At 38.3% G+C, this 13,779-nt stretch overlaps 1 protein-coding gene across 1 annotated transcript in view; it reads right to left on the reverse strand.

The window, feature by feature from the left end:
* Nucleotides 1-13,763, reverse strand: part of MSH3 (mutS homolog 3) — a 143,459-nt gene extending 129,696 nt beyond the window's left edge. The window contains exons 1-7 of the mRNA XM_074328782.1: nucleotides 13,557-13,763; nucleotides 11,917-12,037; nucleotides 9,048-9,268; nucleotides 5,740-5,955; nucleotides 3,986-4,102; nucleotides 3,598-3,715; nucleotides 1,824-1,969 (exon numbers count right to left, since the gene is read on the reverse strand). Of these exons, the coding sequence (XP_074184883.1) occupies nucleotides 1,824-1,969; nucleotides 3,598-3,715; nucleotides 3,986-4,102; nucleotides 5,740-5,955; nucleotides 9,048-9,268; nucleotides 11,917-12,037; nucleotides 13,557-13,763 (1,146 nt within the window). The remainder of the gene's footprint in view (nucleotides 1-1,823; nucleotides 1,970-3,597; nucleotides 3,716-3,985; nucleotides 4,103-5,739; nucleotides 5,956-9,047; nucleotides 9,269-11,916; nucleotides 12,038-13,556) is intronic.
* Between the last annotated feature and the right edge of the window lie 16 nt (nucleotides 13,764-13,779).

Below are 13,779 nucleotides of genomic sequence, written 5' to 3' on the forward strand. Positions count from 1 at the left end.
GGTTGCCTCACATTACACTGAATTATGCATTGTTTTAATGCATTTTATAATTTTTTAAATTCTTCATTTTTGGTTAAAGCAACTTCATTAATTCTATCTCTAGGGCCCAGATAGCTGAACTGTAAGTACATTAGCATACATATACATTTATTTTCCAATGTACAAACCAAACATTTACAAAAGCTATTTCTAGAAGTCCAAGTAACAAATTTATCAGCCAGACAAACTCCCCTTTGCTTTTTTAAATCAGAGAAATGGTCTATATTGTAATACCTGCAACATCTATCACTCTGTATGATGTGACACTAAGAAACCTAGTCAGTCTGCGTAGAAGTGCATTGCCCAGACTGAAGGTAGGGGGCCTGATCGCAGTGGTACTACAACAGTAAAGCTTTTGATTTTAGACTATCAGTACGGAAAGATAACCCCTAAAGGAGTGTGTGAGGAACGTGTGGCACTCATCACAGTCAGGAAAAACCCAGCAAGAACAGTACTGAGGGTAAAGGAAGAAGAGATCCATTGCAGCCACACTGAGTTTGAGAAGTCGGGCAAAGTTCTGAGTGCCTTGTCCAGTATAAAGTTGGAAGCAGGAGCCTGGAGCTCAAAAGAAAGGTGCAGCCTGGACCCAGACCTCTGGCTGTCATCAACCCAAAAGTGGTCACTGAGGTCAAGGACAGACCCAAGTAAATGCTTGAAAGGCAAACTATCATTTCTCATTTTTCTCACGTCCCAGTTCCTACACTATGGTTAACTTTGGCAGTAGGCCAGAGGGTATTTCTAAAAGCACTAAGTAGGACTTGTCGACTATCAACTGTCCTTTACACTGAGTTTCAGGTAAATATAAAATAGCACATTACATATGTTAAAGCTTAAAAGCAAATAACCTTGCTATTTGTAAATAGATCCAAGTGCCTATGGCTAGATTAAAAAAAATGCTCCTCAAGGATAAAAGTATCATTTAGAGCCACCCAACAGTAATGCTAACTCCCTGAGAGAAAGGTTTATTGGTTAAGCAAATGTCAAGTTAGCACAGAGTTATGAAGCTACAACAACGTATTAAAAGGTACTTTGGAGACATCTGGGTTGTAAGAATTTTTGATATTGTGGCTTCAGATTGCAAAGTTGGAAAAACAAAGAGAATTTGTTATTAATTAGGCAAGGAATCCTACTTCTGCTTAACCTACAACCAAACAAGGGAATTTAACAGTTTTGAAAGGCCCTAAACAGTCTAAGATTTTGAACAGAGTCCAGGTAGACTGTAAGCAGGCACATTTACTCACAAACTGCCAGGAGGCAAGATCACTAAAACTATGATTCACAAATTACATATGTCTGAAACACTGATAATATTCACAATATTAATTAAATAGTAATTAAAAATGCCAACTATCATTTCCCCTCAACTATCCTTTCCTCCAAATCTATACATGATACCCCCATAATCATTTGTGTTTAATTTCAAACCCCTGGAGGAAATCCAATGAAACCCTTTGCTATCCACACGTGTTGGTTTAGTGTTTTGTTCTGCTGTGTATTGTCCACATCCCTGCTGTCACTGCATCTGTTATCTTCCACCCTAAACTGCTGGAGCACATGGACAGAAATTACCTGGATCTCTCCATGGCAGCAGAGTGCCAAGTAGCCATCTGAGAAAATTGCCAACTAGTGATTTAACATATAAAATTATGAGGAAAATGTTTTTCTAGTACAATTGCTTGAGGGCACATTTCATCAGGCATTCTCATTATAAACCATACATGATTGCTCATATTTTGAGATACTATGAACATCTGTCATTTGTTCTTCAACTACAAAGTACTTACCATGATTCCAATGAAAATGTTCCCCTTTTTTTTGTCTTTAACATTCTCCTTATTTTCACAGATACACAGAAGATAGCTGGAAGAAGTATCAGTCATTATCTCATCAACATTTACAGCATCATCCAGCTTGACTAAAGGATTCACATGTAATAATTGTTAAAGAAAAATATATGCTACATCCCCATTAATAATAACCGTTTTCTCCTTTAAATTCATGGTTCATTTTCCAGGCATTTTTGCTCCGTACAAAAATCTTCCACACAGCATTCATTCTTCTGTTTTACTCTGATCACAGTTACATGCCTTAGCTTCCCTAAGCTAAAAGGCTCATGAGGACAGACAAATACATCTTCTCACTTCTAAAGGGCCCAGGAGAGTACCTCAGACTTTACACAAGCACAAATGTCAGCCCTCTTCCTTGCCTGAATGATGCTGAGACTTGAATCCTTAACAATCCCCTAATGTTTAATTCCACAAGTCAAAGCATGAATACACTAAAATGGTATAAATTACTTTCCTCCTTTGAAGTACCTAATAGCTCTCAGAAATAGCAAAAGTATGTTTGAAAGAAGACATGAGAAAAGAAAATCAGAAAACAGAAACATATTTACGTGTATCTGTATGTGTGCACGCATGTGTGTAGTGAGTCCATTAATTAAATTTTCAGGGATCAATGCTGATTTTAGATGAAGTCAATCTGGGAACATCCAATTTGGGCACCAACAGACAAGAGCTATAGCAGCAGCAAAAGAGAAGCGGGGAGGGGTACTATTTTAGGAAGAGACTTTGAGTAGGAAACTCAAGTTCAGGCAATACAAACAATAAAATTACCAGATTCTTACAGCCTGATCAGCTTAGAGTAACACAGAGCTGCTAATGGTTCAGGATTCATTTTGGGTGATCGCCATACCCTATTCAGGACATTAATGGAACAAAACAGTCTTCATAATTTGGATTAAAGCTACGCAGGTCTCTAAAAAAGTAGATTTGTAATAAACTGCAACAGAAATATTACTTTCATAGAGTATCATTTAAGACCTTATTCTTAAAATCTATTATCCTGAGACCTGATCCTATACCATACCACAGTACACATTTTAAAATATACTCTTATCTCATTTTACATATAATTATTTGGTTCTAATAAATCAACAGAATTTTAAGACCTTGCTATTAATTGTACTTCAAGGAACTCAATGAATTCATGAATGACCATACATTTGGGGGCAATTCTCGTGCACACTAAAAATTCTTGCAAAGTGAGAAAGCTTCACCTATAATCCGTTTTCAAAGATAATAAAATTTTTATGAAGCTAACAATTAATGAAGATATCCTCAATTATGTTTTATAAGCAGGTAATTGTGTGTTAACTTTATAGTTTTCTCATTTTAAAGTTAGTAAGTTATTTTTTAGGTCTTGTCTTAGGAAGATCTGTAGTAACTGATAGGCCCTAAGTACCTAACCACTGACCACACAGGTGGAGGGAAGACGTGATTTCAAATCAGTCGCTAACCTGTCATCATTTTTTATCAGGTTCTCTTTTCTTCTTGCTCTAAAAGTATGATGAACTCTCCTTCTACCATGGTATTTGAAAAATGCTTCTTTCCACCATTATCAACCCTTCCCTCTTCAACAGTGTACTAATCAACGGTCAAAGTAACCATGCCACCTAATCTCATTCAAAAGGTACCCATTCAAATAATAGCTTTTAAAAAGTTATTGAAAACAAATATTTGTAACATTCAAGGAAAAAATCCTATTCCAAAAGGATATCTTCTCCAATAAGCGTAGATTTCGTATAAAGAGCAGTCAATTTCCGGGAAAAGAGTGAACTTTTGTTGTCCCCAATGGCCTTTAATGCTGCTGTTTCCATTTGCTTCACAACGCCTACCTTCAACAAAAATAAGAAATAGTAAATATCAAACATAACCGAAATTTTTTTTTAAAACATGTTTTGAGATTTTAAAAGGTTAATTCTGAAACATTTACCAGTTTTTTAAAAATCGACCCTAAATATCTAAAATGTTAAAACTCATGAAGATATAATTCTAATAATTGTGACACATTTTCATTTCCCCAAAATGCCAAATTCCAAAACCAATTAGAGCCCACCACCTTACAAAACATGTTTTCCCTCCCTGGAAGAGAAGCCACGGCTGACCTTGTATCCCTTTGACACAAGCCGGCGTACGTGAACAAATAGTCTGTGAGTAGGTATACTTGCTGTCATAAAGTTGTGATCTAAATGGCAATAAATATTGAGCTCCCGGGCTGCAATCTAAAAAAATTGAAAAAGAGAGTATCAATAAATTTCTATTTCAGGATTCCTGTGTGGTATTTGTTCACGTTGTTAAAAATCCATGAAGGTATAAACTTAGGATTTGTGCCCTTGTCTATCTGTGTGGTATATCAATAAAAAGTTTAAAAGACATCCCTGTGTAAAAGCCTAAGGTTTACTCTATTTTGGGTCTAACCTCACAGCCAACATCTATATCTATAAATGACTTGGAAAAATATGACAGGGACTTCTACGTCCTTAGCTCTATCAAAACTTTAAAGTGCTGTAGCTTTCCCTGAACAAGGGCTATTCAATGCAGAGAGCATGAAACTGTTATAAGAATGTGCTACACAGCACATGCAAATAACCAAAAATTAGGAGATACTACAGAGTATGTATACATAAATTATGAACTTACTTGGACAGATGGCATCCTTGAGGAAGTGAGAAGAGAACCCCCTGGTCTGGTTGGCTAATTCTTGATTAATGAGTGATAGGAATGCAGAACTGACAGCACCACCTGACTCCCTGCTTTCTTCTAGAAAGCACCATGGCTCAGAGATTACCCACGAGAGCTGTGGAATTCTCATTCCAGGACTCTCCCTCCCCTACCCCAGCCATCTGTGAACTGTTTTAGTTCATCACTGCAGGGCAGAGCAGGAAAACATCAGCCTTTACTGTGGTCAAGGCTAACTTGATCATTTGACCTGGAGAGAAGAGGCGAGAGCAGCATTTCTTTTCACCATGTCACCTACAGGATGCCAAATACGAAGTTGTCCTTATCCTCATGAAACCTGTGGACTCTTGTTTCAAAGTCTAACTGCACAACACAGAACACAGCATAACGCCATCTGAACTAGAGAACACCACTTTCTTGCCACAACAGGACTTAGGAAGCTGGAAGAAAACAAGTTGACCAAGTCTTCATTTCCCATCCGTGAGGCAGCAGATATGTCACTCATCACTCTGATAATGTACAATCCAACCAGGCCTAAAACTGGAATCATCACAATCATCCAGGACTCCAACAAAGCGTCCTCACTCTCCCTAAGCTTGTCATAAATGTTTAAATTCATTTCTAACCTTTAATTAGGCCTGCATCAAATACCCAAAATTAAACACAAACCCAAGATAGCAAGATGACTAAAATACAAAGAGATCTGTAAGACTTCAAATGTCTTCTTTTGGTGGCTGCCACAGTTAATGTGCTCTTCCATTTACTTAAGAATGTTCCCGGCTATGAAAATTCATAAATTAAGAGTAAACAGAGGAACTTACTTACATCTCAAAATTTCCTTCTTGCTTGAGTCTTCATCGGGAAACAGATACTCACATGACTATGGTTCACTCACTAATTGATTCATCCAACTTTTGATGAAAGAAAGGTACTGAGCTAACACCATGGAGAATAAGCACTGACATTCCAATAGGGACCCTCACCTTTTTTCCCCGAAAATCTAGCACCTACCAAGTTCGTTTGCATTATTTTAGTTTTTACTTTAAATGACAGCATTTTTATTAAAGGGTAATTGATTACATTTGGTTTTCCACAAGGTTAGAAAGTGAAACAAAAACACTGGAAAATATTTAAGGCTGGACAAGAAAAGCCAGAAACAATGTTTGAAAAAATAACTTACCTCTGCATCTTCCCCAAAGAACCTATACTTATATCCACATTCCACACACAAAATTGCATCTTTTTGCTTCTGCTTCATTTCTATATATTGTAATTCTAAAGGCGTGTAGATGCTTTTGGTCCTTTTGTTAGATGGTTTAGAATCAGAAATTTTCTGCAAGTTTTCATAACTCCCGTGTGATGATCCAAACTGACTGAAATCAGAAAATGTCTTGTCCTGGCAACCAAGAGATTTTTATAGTTTACAAAGTACTAATCATAATAATAGTTCCCAGAGAGACAGAATATAAATTTGCCATGAAGTAACAACAGGTGAATTTAAGTGAAAGGTATACAGGAGTACATAATATATTAAGGCCAAATTTTTTGTATGTTTGAAATTTTTTCAAAGTAAAAGAAAAAATATGAGCCAAACTAAACTACTATATAATTATTAAAGAAAATATTGCAAGCTGAAACATTTTAATATTTTATACTTCTTTTTCCATTTAATTTCATTAAACATATTGTAATTAACATTTTTCTTCTCATTTATTCCCAGGTGGGTGAGGCACAAAAAGTCAGTAGGCATGAAATCTGTGTCTCTCCATCAGTAAGAACAACAGAACCCCTTTATTCCAAGAAAGAATCACAATTAGAGCTTTTGAAAAGTATAAAGCACAAGGTTACATTTTCAACATTGGCATTCCTGCTATCCCTACTCTCCTGTATGAAAACCATAATTAATCCAATTCACCGCATAGAGCAAATTCCTTGCTTAAGAGACTTACTGATACAAAAGGTAAAAGACAAATTGGTAGGATGTTTGTTGAAATCCTTCTAACTAATCGTCACTATGTCACTGCCAACAACTAAAAAAATTTACCAGCTACCCCTGGAATTAAAAATATGGCCTAAAAAATTAGTGACCAACATGGGAAGAAAAGAAAGAGAAATGTCTATATGGCCCAGAGAGGGGAACTCCAGTCCGAAAGAAAACCCATAAACTTGTATTTTACAGTTGCTAAATGTTTAAAAAATTCAGCTTAGCTAGGACAGCAGGTAGAGATCAATTCATCTGAAAGTATAGCCCAGCAAACCTCTGAAGATCAGCAATAACATGACAGTAAACATAACAGTAAAATATGGAGAGGTATGGCAAGAGAAAAGTGGGTCAATATATCAGATTGAACAAAGTATTTGCTTTTAATTTTGATGGGGATTTTCTACTTCATTTCTATGACATTTAATGTAAAATCCAGGAATACTACATAATGAAAAACTTAATACTTCAAAAAACATATTTCCTTGGGGGAAAACAGTATTTACTTTATACCTTATTCACATATGGAATGAGAGTAGGCAAACAGAAAGTTTTATGCATATATACGTCAATCTGAATACTTGAGTATCAAGCAACAATTTTTTTCACCATTTTGGTGAAAATACTTCTCGGACATGTTATACTATTTCATATTCCCAGAGACAGCATCCTGAGCTCAATTTAACTTTGTCTTGACAACGCAGGGTAATCAAAATAGTAACATGGAAATTTCAGGACCTATCAAGACTTATGGGGTTGCTGCGCCCACACTAACGGTCCCAGACCACTGGGCATTTAAGTTTATTCAGTAGCTTTTCACCCTTAGTCTGCGTCCTTCCATGCCATCAAATAGGCAGCTATCAATTGCAATAATATCCACGTACTACTTCTAGGTATCCCTTCTAACTGGTTACTTCTAGTTTTCTGTAAACTAGAAAAGCTAAGTTGGTCATTCTATGCATAAAGCAACAATAAACAGGCTCCTACAATGCCCTAAATTCTCCAGTTAAAAAATTGTGAGCTTAGATAGACAAACTTTTTGACCTCTATATTTTATGACCACCACATCAGTGAACTGCTTCTAAGTATTAAAAGAGATTAAAATAAGAACCAAAAACACCTTTTTTCCTGATGATCTGAGATAAAACAATGGATCTTAGTTTGATATTTTTCTGAGGAAAGAATCTATAGCTTTCAGTAGATTTAAATCATTCAAAAAAATAGAAGTAAAGACTATTTCTCTAATTCAGTGGTTCTCAACCATGACTGTCCACTAAAATGAGAGCTTTTAAACAATATCCATGTCCAGTTCCCATTGAAAACCAATTAAATATGATTCTAAGGAAAATTTCTTGCTATCAGTATTTTTGTTAAGTTCTCCAGTGATTCTAATTTAAAGCTGGGCTGAAAACCACTATTCTAAATTATAGATTTCAATGATGGAGCAAGAGAGAGTTAAATTTCCTGCTTTTGCAATGATAAAAAACATTACTAAATCACAAAACAGTAGAAGAGCCCATATTCATTTGGTTTACCTTTGAATTTACCATATATTAGCCACACTTTCAACTGAAAACCTCAAAACATCTATATACTTTGCCCATCGTGACTATCCAGGTTAATCACAGAAACTATAAGGACTATAAAAATCTGTGCTTATTATTAATCATTGACAAAGAATCCCCTCAAGTCAATGGCTCCTGATCAAGGCTGTACATCAGAATCACCTGAGGCTCTTGCTTTGTTTGGTTTTAATACAAACCAAGTCATCCCTCCTTAACACACAGTAAATCAGAATCTCCAGGGATTTGAAAATAAAATAAAAAGCAAAAGCTCCCTCAACTAGTTCAGATGATCAGCCAAATTTGGGGACCATGCCCTGAGTAGACCCACAGAACCTTAGCACGTTGCGTACGGCGGAGTTTAAATCCCTCAAACCCCTCTGTTCTGGCAGGTTTTTAAAAGAAACTACTTTAAAATGCACTCTTCTCTTTAAAGCGTAAATGCTTCTATGTCATTTATTATTTTTCTATGGAATTTTTTAGGATTTACTCACCTATGATGTTAGTAATCCCTCCTGGTGTGATACTGCAGAAAGCAGCTTCCTTTGTGCAGTGGGACACGGCAAAAATTGCATATGTACCGAGTTTCACTTCTCACTTTTTTTGATGCGCACACTTTACACACCCGTGTGTGATATTTTTTCTTTCCTCTTCCCACTATGGGCTCCAGATGATGCGTGGCCAAATCTCCCGAGAGCCTGGCCGGATTGTCTTCCTTGGGGGCCTGCTGCGTAGGCACTTTCACAGCTGGTTCCCTATCGCCACTCGTCTCACCTCCCTGTCTTGGCCTCTCACTGCTCTCTGCCCAATCTTTTGAAATTCTCGTTATCCGTCCTTAACGCATGGCTCAGAAAAAGTGAAGATTCTCATGATCCGTACGCAACGTGTTAAGGACACTTCAAAAGCTACTATTCTGGATATGTAACCCATGTAACTATTACATACCTTCTGACTAGTGTGAGATTTGGAATCTTCAGAAGAAACCGCATTCTTTGCACGCAGAAGACTGATATCATCAAAATCAGTACATTTTGGCAGAACTGCAAATCTCTCCTGAAGAGGCTCTCTCTGAACTCTGTTTTGAGGAAGAGCGGAATCGCAGCAGAATTCTTTCAATTTTTCCAGAGACTTTAAAACCATCCTGGTCTTCAGACATTTCTTTGGCTCTTATTTAGCAAAGAAGAAACAAATATAACAATAGTATTTTGTCTAATTATGTCAATTCATAACCAGCACAGAATTTTTAAAGAGGAAGCTTTTCACTAAAGCAATTAGTCTAACCGTGTCATTACATGTGACACAGAAATAAAGAAACATTGGTTGGAAGAAGTACAGATGGTATATTGAAACACACATCTAATTTTGTTTGGTCCTAAAACCCCCTGCCTTCTTTTACAAAGAGGTAACACTTGCAAATGAAATATCTGAGGCTAAAAGGAAAAATGAAGGAGCAATACCAATTTAGCATACCTGAAAGCTAAATCCTAAATCAGTAGCGAAGAAAACCAAGAACCAATCCTATCTATAACAAGAAATGCTTAAAAGGCTCAGGAATTAGGGCACCAGTAGCTCTGAAAATGGACTAAAGGGAGGTTCTAAAACAAAAAGGATTGTTTCCAAGTAATTTGATCCCTAGACTTCTATCCCACTCTAAGCTAAAGGGCAGCTGTTCTTTCACCACATCAGCAGAGGTTTGGCGATTTCTCTGGAAAAGGCAGAACTTGAACAGTTGAGATGAAGTACTGTCGTAAACCAGGAGAATACTAATGGGAATACAGGCTTACCATATGCTGAGAAACCCAGCCTCTTCTCACCAGCGCTCAGAACATAGCTCTCCCCTCTAGGCAATAGCTGGGTAGACCCAACACCCTGGACTGGGAAATCTGACCAACTCCATGGGAAAGACCTAAAGATACCGACACCAGGCGTGCACCAAGGAAACCAGGTCACCAACCCAAACACAGCTGTTTTCCTGCCCCCACAGCTGTGCTCATGCTATTCTTTCCCTGGAATGCCCTGGACCCCAATTTCCATGTCAAAATTGTATTCCCTCATCAAGACCCATCTCAAAGATACCTTTCCCATGAAACTCATTGCTAATTCCCCAACTTTTCTTTCTCTGTACTCCTGTAACAAGATCATCTCTCTCTACTTATAACAGTCTGCTAATTAGCAGTTATTCATAAGCAAGCAATCCATAAAAGAAAGGAAACTGTCATGTACTGGATATCTACTATATGCCAGAATACATAAGTTTACCCTTTAGAGCAATACTATCATTAAGCTGCTATTAGATAAAAGGAGAGTGGGACTGTATTTATCATCTCTTACCTTCCCTTTTAAAGCAAAAACACTGAGGGCAAGAGTTGTGTTTTGTTCATTTCTAAAAGCTTAAAACTTTTTATATCAATATTTAAACCTTTTCAGATGTATACTGTATCTTGTCTCCTGCTAATCTCATAGCTAGAAAAATTGTATACATGAATCTCTTCAAATGTGTATGTTCACCCTATATCACTCGCCCCCTTTCAAAATGTATATTTGAATAACTCTTCAAAAGTATTTTATAAGTTTGTATGTTATACAAGGATTTCCCCCCTATGGATACAGAAAAACTTTCCCAGGATGGGGGTGGGGTACAAATTTTGGGTTTGTACTTATGCAAAAGAAAGACTATCTAAAACGGACATTTTAAAAACGGACATTTTAAAAACGGAGGTGAAGGGGCCAGGGACCTTCTGGCTGGTAGAAACTCCTCTCTTTTCTTCCCATTACTTTTTTTAAAATAAGCTGTAAAGTTCATTATTTCAAAAACTTCCATGTTTCTGGTCTCATTTCCACAAACTTCAGAGTTCATGTGGCCAGATCTGGAGTAATGGGGACCTAGGGCCAAGGACTCAGTGTGTGTGGTGAGTCCCGCTGACGGCTTACTTTCATGCCCTCCTCCTCACCTTCCTTCACCACCCTACTACCCTACTCCCACCACTGCAGGGATGATTCCACTACAAAGCTTAATTCCTGAGCTACTGCCAGTTCAGAAAGGCTTCCTTCAGTTCAGGTGTGGGAATAATCAAGGAAGAAGCATTTGTATTTTTTATGACAAATTTGCTGAAGCCGAAAACTAGAGAAAAATCTGCTCAACCATCTATATATCCAACACCACATCTAGAAGTCTAGGAGCTCAGGAATCATGGTTTTATCCAAAACCTTTTAGCATACAATAAAAGCAGCTCCATGCTAAAAAAAATAAAATTAAAATAACGGGCAGATCTACCTACATGTCCTGATACTGAAAATTGTTCAAAATGTTCTGCTAAGTGGAATAAGATAGTTGCAAATTAGTTTATACAGTATAATACAACTTATGAAATATTATTATTAACTTATTTGCGGGTCTAGTTCTATATAAACGTCTATAAATAGAAAAACCTGCAATATACAGTACCCTCCAAATTAGCAGCAGGCCTCACTGAAAGGGAGATTTTGGGTTCTTTCACTGTCTGTACTGCTTGAAATTTTTACAACAAACATGTTTTACTTTTATAATCAGGACAAAAATTACTAGAGAGAATAAAAGAGAAAACTGGGAGAACTACAGCCAAATCGCGGAACTCCAGCTCTTACCTCCCCTCCCCCAAACTCCTACACACACCACCACCACTTATGGAGGGGCCCCTCTACTCAAATGCAAGACCTTTCTCCACAAAGGGAAAACATGGAAGAACTCACCAATAGCCTTCTCTGCCCTCTGGATAATCCAAGAATATCAGAGCCATAACTAGTGAGAATGAAAAATCACTGCCACAGAACTCACCAGGCTTCCCAGACTTTGCTGAATCACTTCGACCTTCCTTTTCTTGGACTTTCTTTGCTTTCTTTTTAACAGGCCCATCATTCTCTAGTGGTCTCTTCTTACTTCTGTCAATTTCTGCAACCTATATCAGGAAGGTCAGAAAATGATGTGTTACCTCTGATCTCAAAACGTGATAAATGTGAAATAATTTAAACCTTCCTTCTGAATGACAGCAAAGTCCTTGACATCCACCCTTCCTAGAATCACCTACTTTGAGCTCTGAAACGAACTACGGGTGAAGGTTTTTACCATCATTTAAGTCAAGGCGGAGACTTGGCTGGTCATGAGCCTCAGCGTCCCAAGCCCTACTGAGGTTAATTAAAACCAAGGCTGCCACTTTTCTTTACAATCAGTCTTCACCTATCTCAAATTATGTAACTTGAATTACCCTACTTAAGTATGTTAAATAAAATACCTTTAAGAAAAAAAAACTAGTTATTTATTTATAAAAGATGAAATCAGACAATAAAAGAACAGTATCAAGTTTGAGATGTTAATTGTAATTTAGGTTTTACGTTCACCACTGAAGATGCCACAAGATTACCAACATGGGTTGGCAGGAAGCCTGTCAAAAACTTAAGTCCTTCACCAAATACCCTCTAAGTAGTGGGTACAAAATAAAATCTTGGTCAATTCCTGAAAATGTACACTATGGTCAAAAAAACAAAACAAGAGAGGAGCAATCACTCTATGGAAGAAATATAAATTAAGGGAACAAGATTTTGAAGCAGCCGAGCTGTCACACACATTAAAACTTGGAGGGTGGCTAAACTCCAGTCTGCAATACCCTTCAACACCCTCAGTTTGGGTAGAACTGTACCAGGGACCCCAGCGAAGGCTCACCCTTAGGTTTCTCCCTGTGGTAGTGCCCCTGGTTTAAAGAAACACACAAAAACACAACTACTCATTTATTCAGTGGAAGGGTGATAAGCAACAGGAAGAATCTAATGACTAACCATCACATCTGCACCATCTTAGGAAACTTTATCCACCCAAATTGTACAAGAGACTTTACAATCTGAACTACAAGGGATGTATGTAGTCACTGGGAACTGCACAATATGACTGTTTTTACCCACTGTGGCTTGAAATACCCAGCAATGTTGTTGCAGCCTTAAAAACTAGAGATTTAATGGCAGTTTTCGTCCAGTCACCTACAAACAAAACCCGTATCAATAAAATAAATTAAGCTCGTCTTCAATTTTCAATCCAGGGGAAGTAAAAAAAAAAAAAAGGGGGGGGGGACGGAGGATGGAGGTTAAAATATGTATCCTTTGCCCACAAGCGCCTTCCCTTATCAGAATGAGAGTCATGAGACCTGAGTTCCTATCTCTGGTTTGTCATTAAGAACCTGTGTGATCTTGGCCTCAAGTCTATTACCCCAAGGGGAAACGAGAATCTTTGAACTACACTTAGGATGGAGAACGGCTTGACTGTGCCCTTCACCTTCCGGAATCCCGCCCCTTTCTCCTCTGGCAGCATCAACTCGCCGATCCTCGCACGGGCCCCGCCCCCTCCCGCTCCACCCAGAAGCACCGTCCCCGCCCATCTTGCCCCGCCCCCTCCCCCGAAGACCCCGCCCCACCCTGGACCAAACCCACCACGTGTGGAGGCAGCTGAGACGAAAAAGTGGACGCTGGGGGCGCTGCAGGGTCAGAAGGAAGGTCCGCCTTTTCCTCCGCACCCGTTGGGGAGGAGGTGGATTTCAGGCTTCCTGTAGACTGGAAGAATCTGCTCAACACCGCTTGCCTTGCGGGGGCTGGCTCACCGGCAGCGGCGCTGCCAGAGCCCAGCTTTCTGCGCGACATCGTAGGGCGGGGAGTG

Source organism: Rhinolophus sinicus, linkage group LG03 (genome assembly GCF_036562045.2).
Source record: "Rhinolophus sinicus isolate RSC01 linkage group LG03, ASM3656204v1, whole genome shotgun sequence".
Classification (NCBI taxonomy): domain Eukaryota; kingdom Metazoa; phylum Chordata; class Mammalia; order Chiroptera; family Rhinolophidae; genus Rhinolophus; species Rhinolophus sinicus.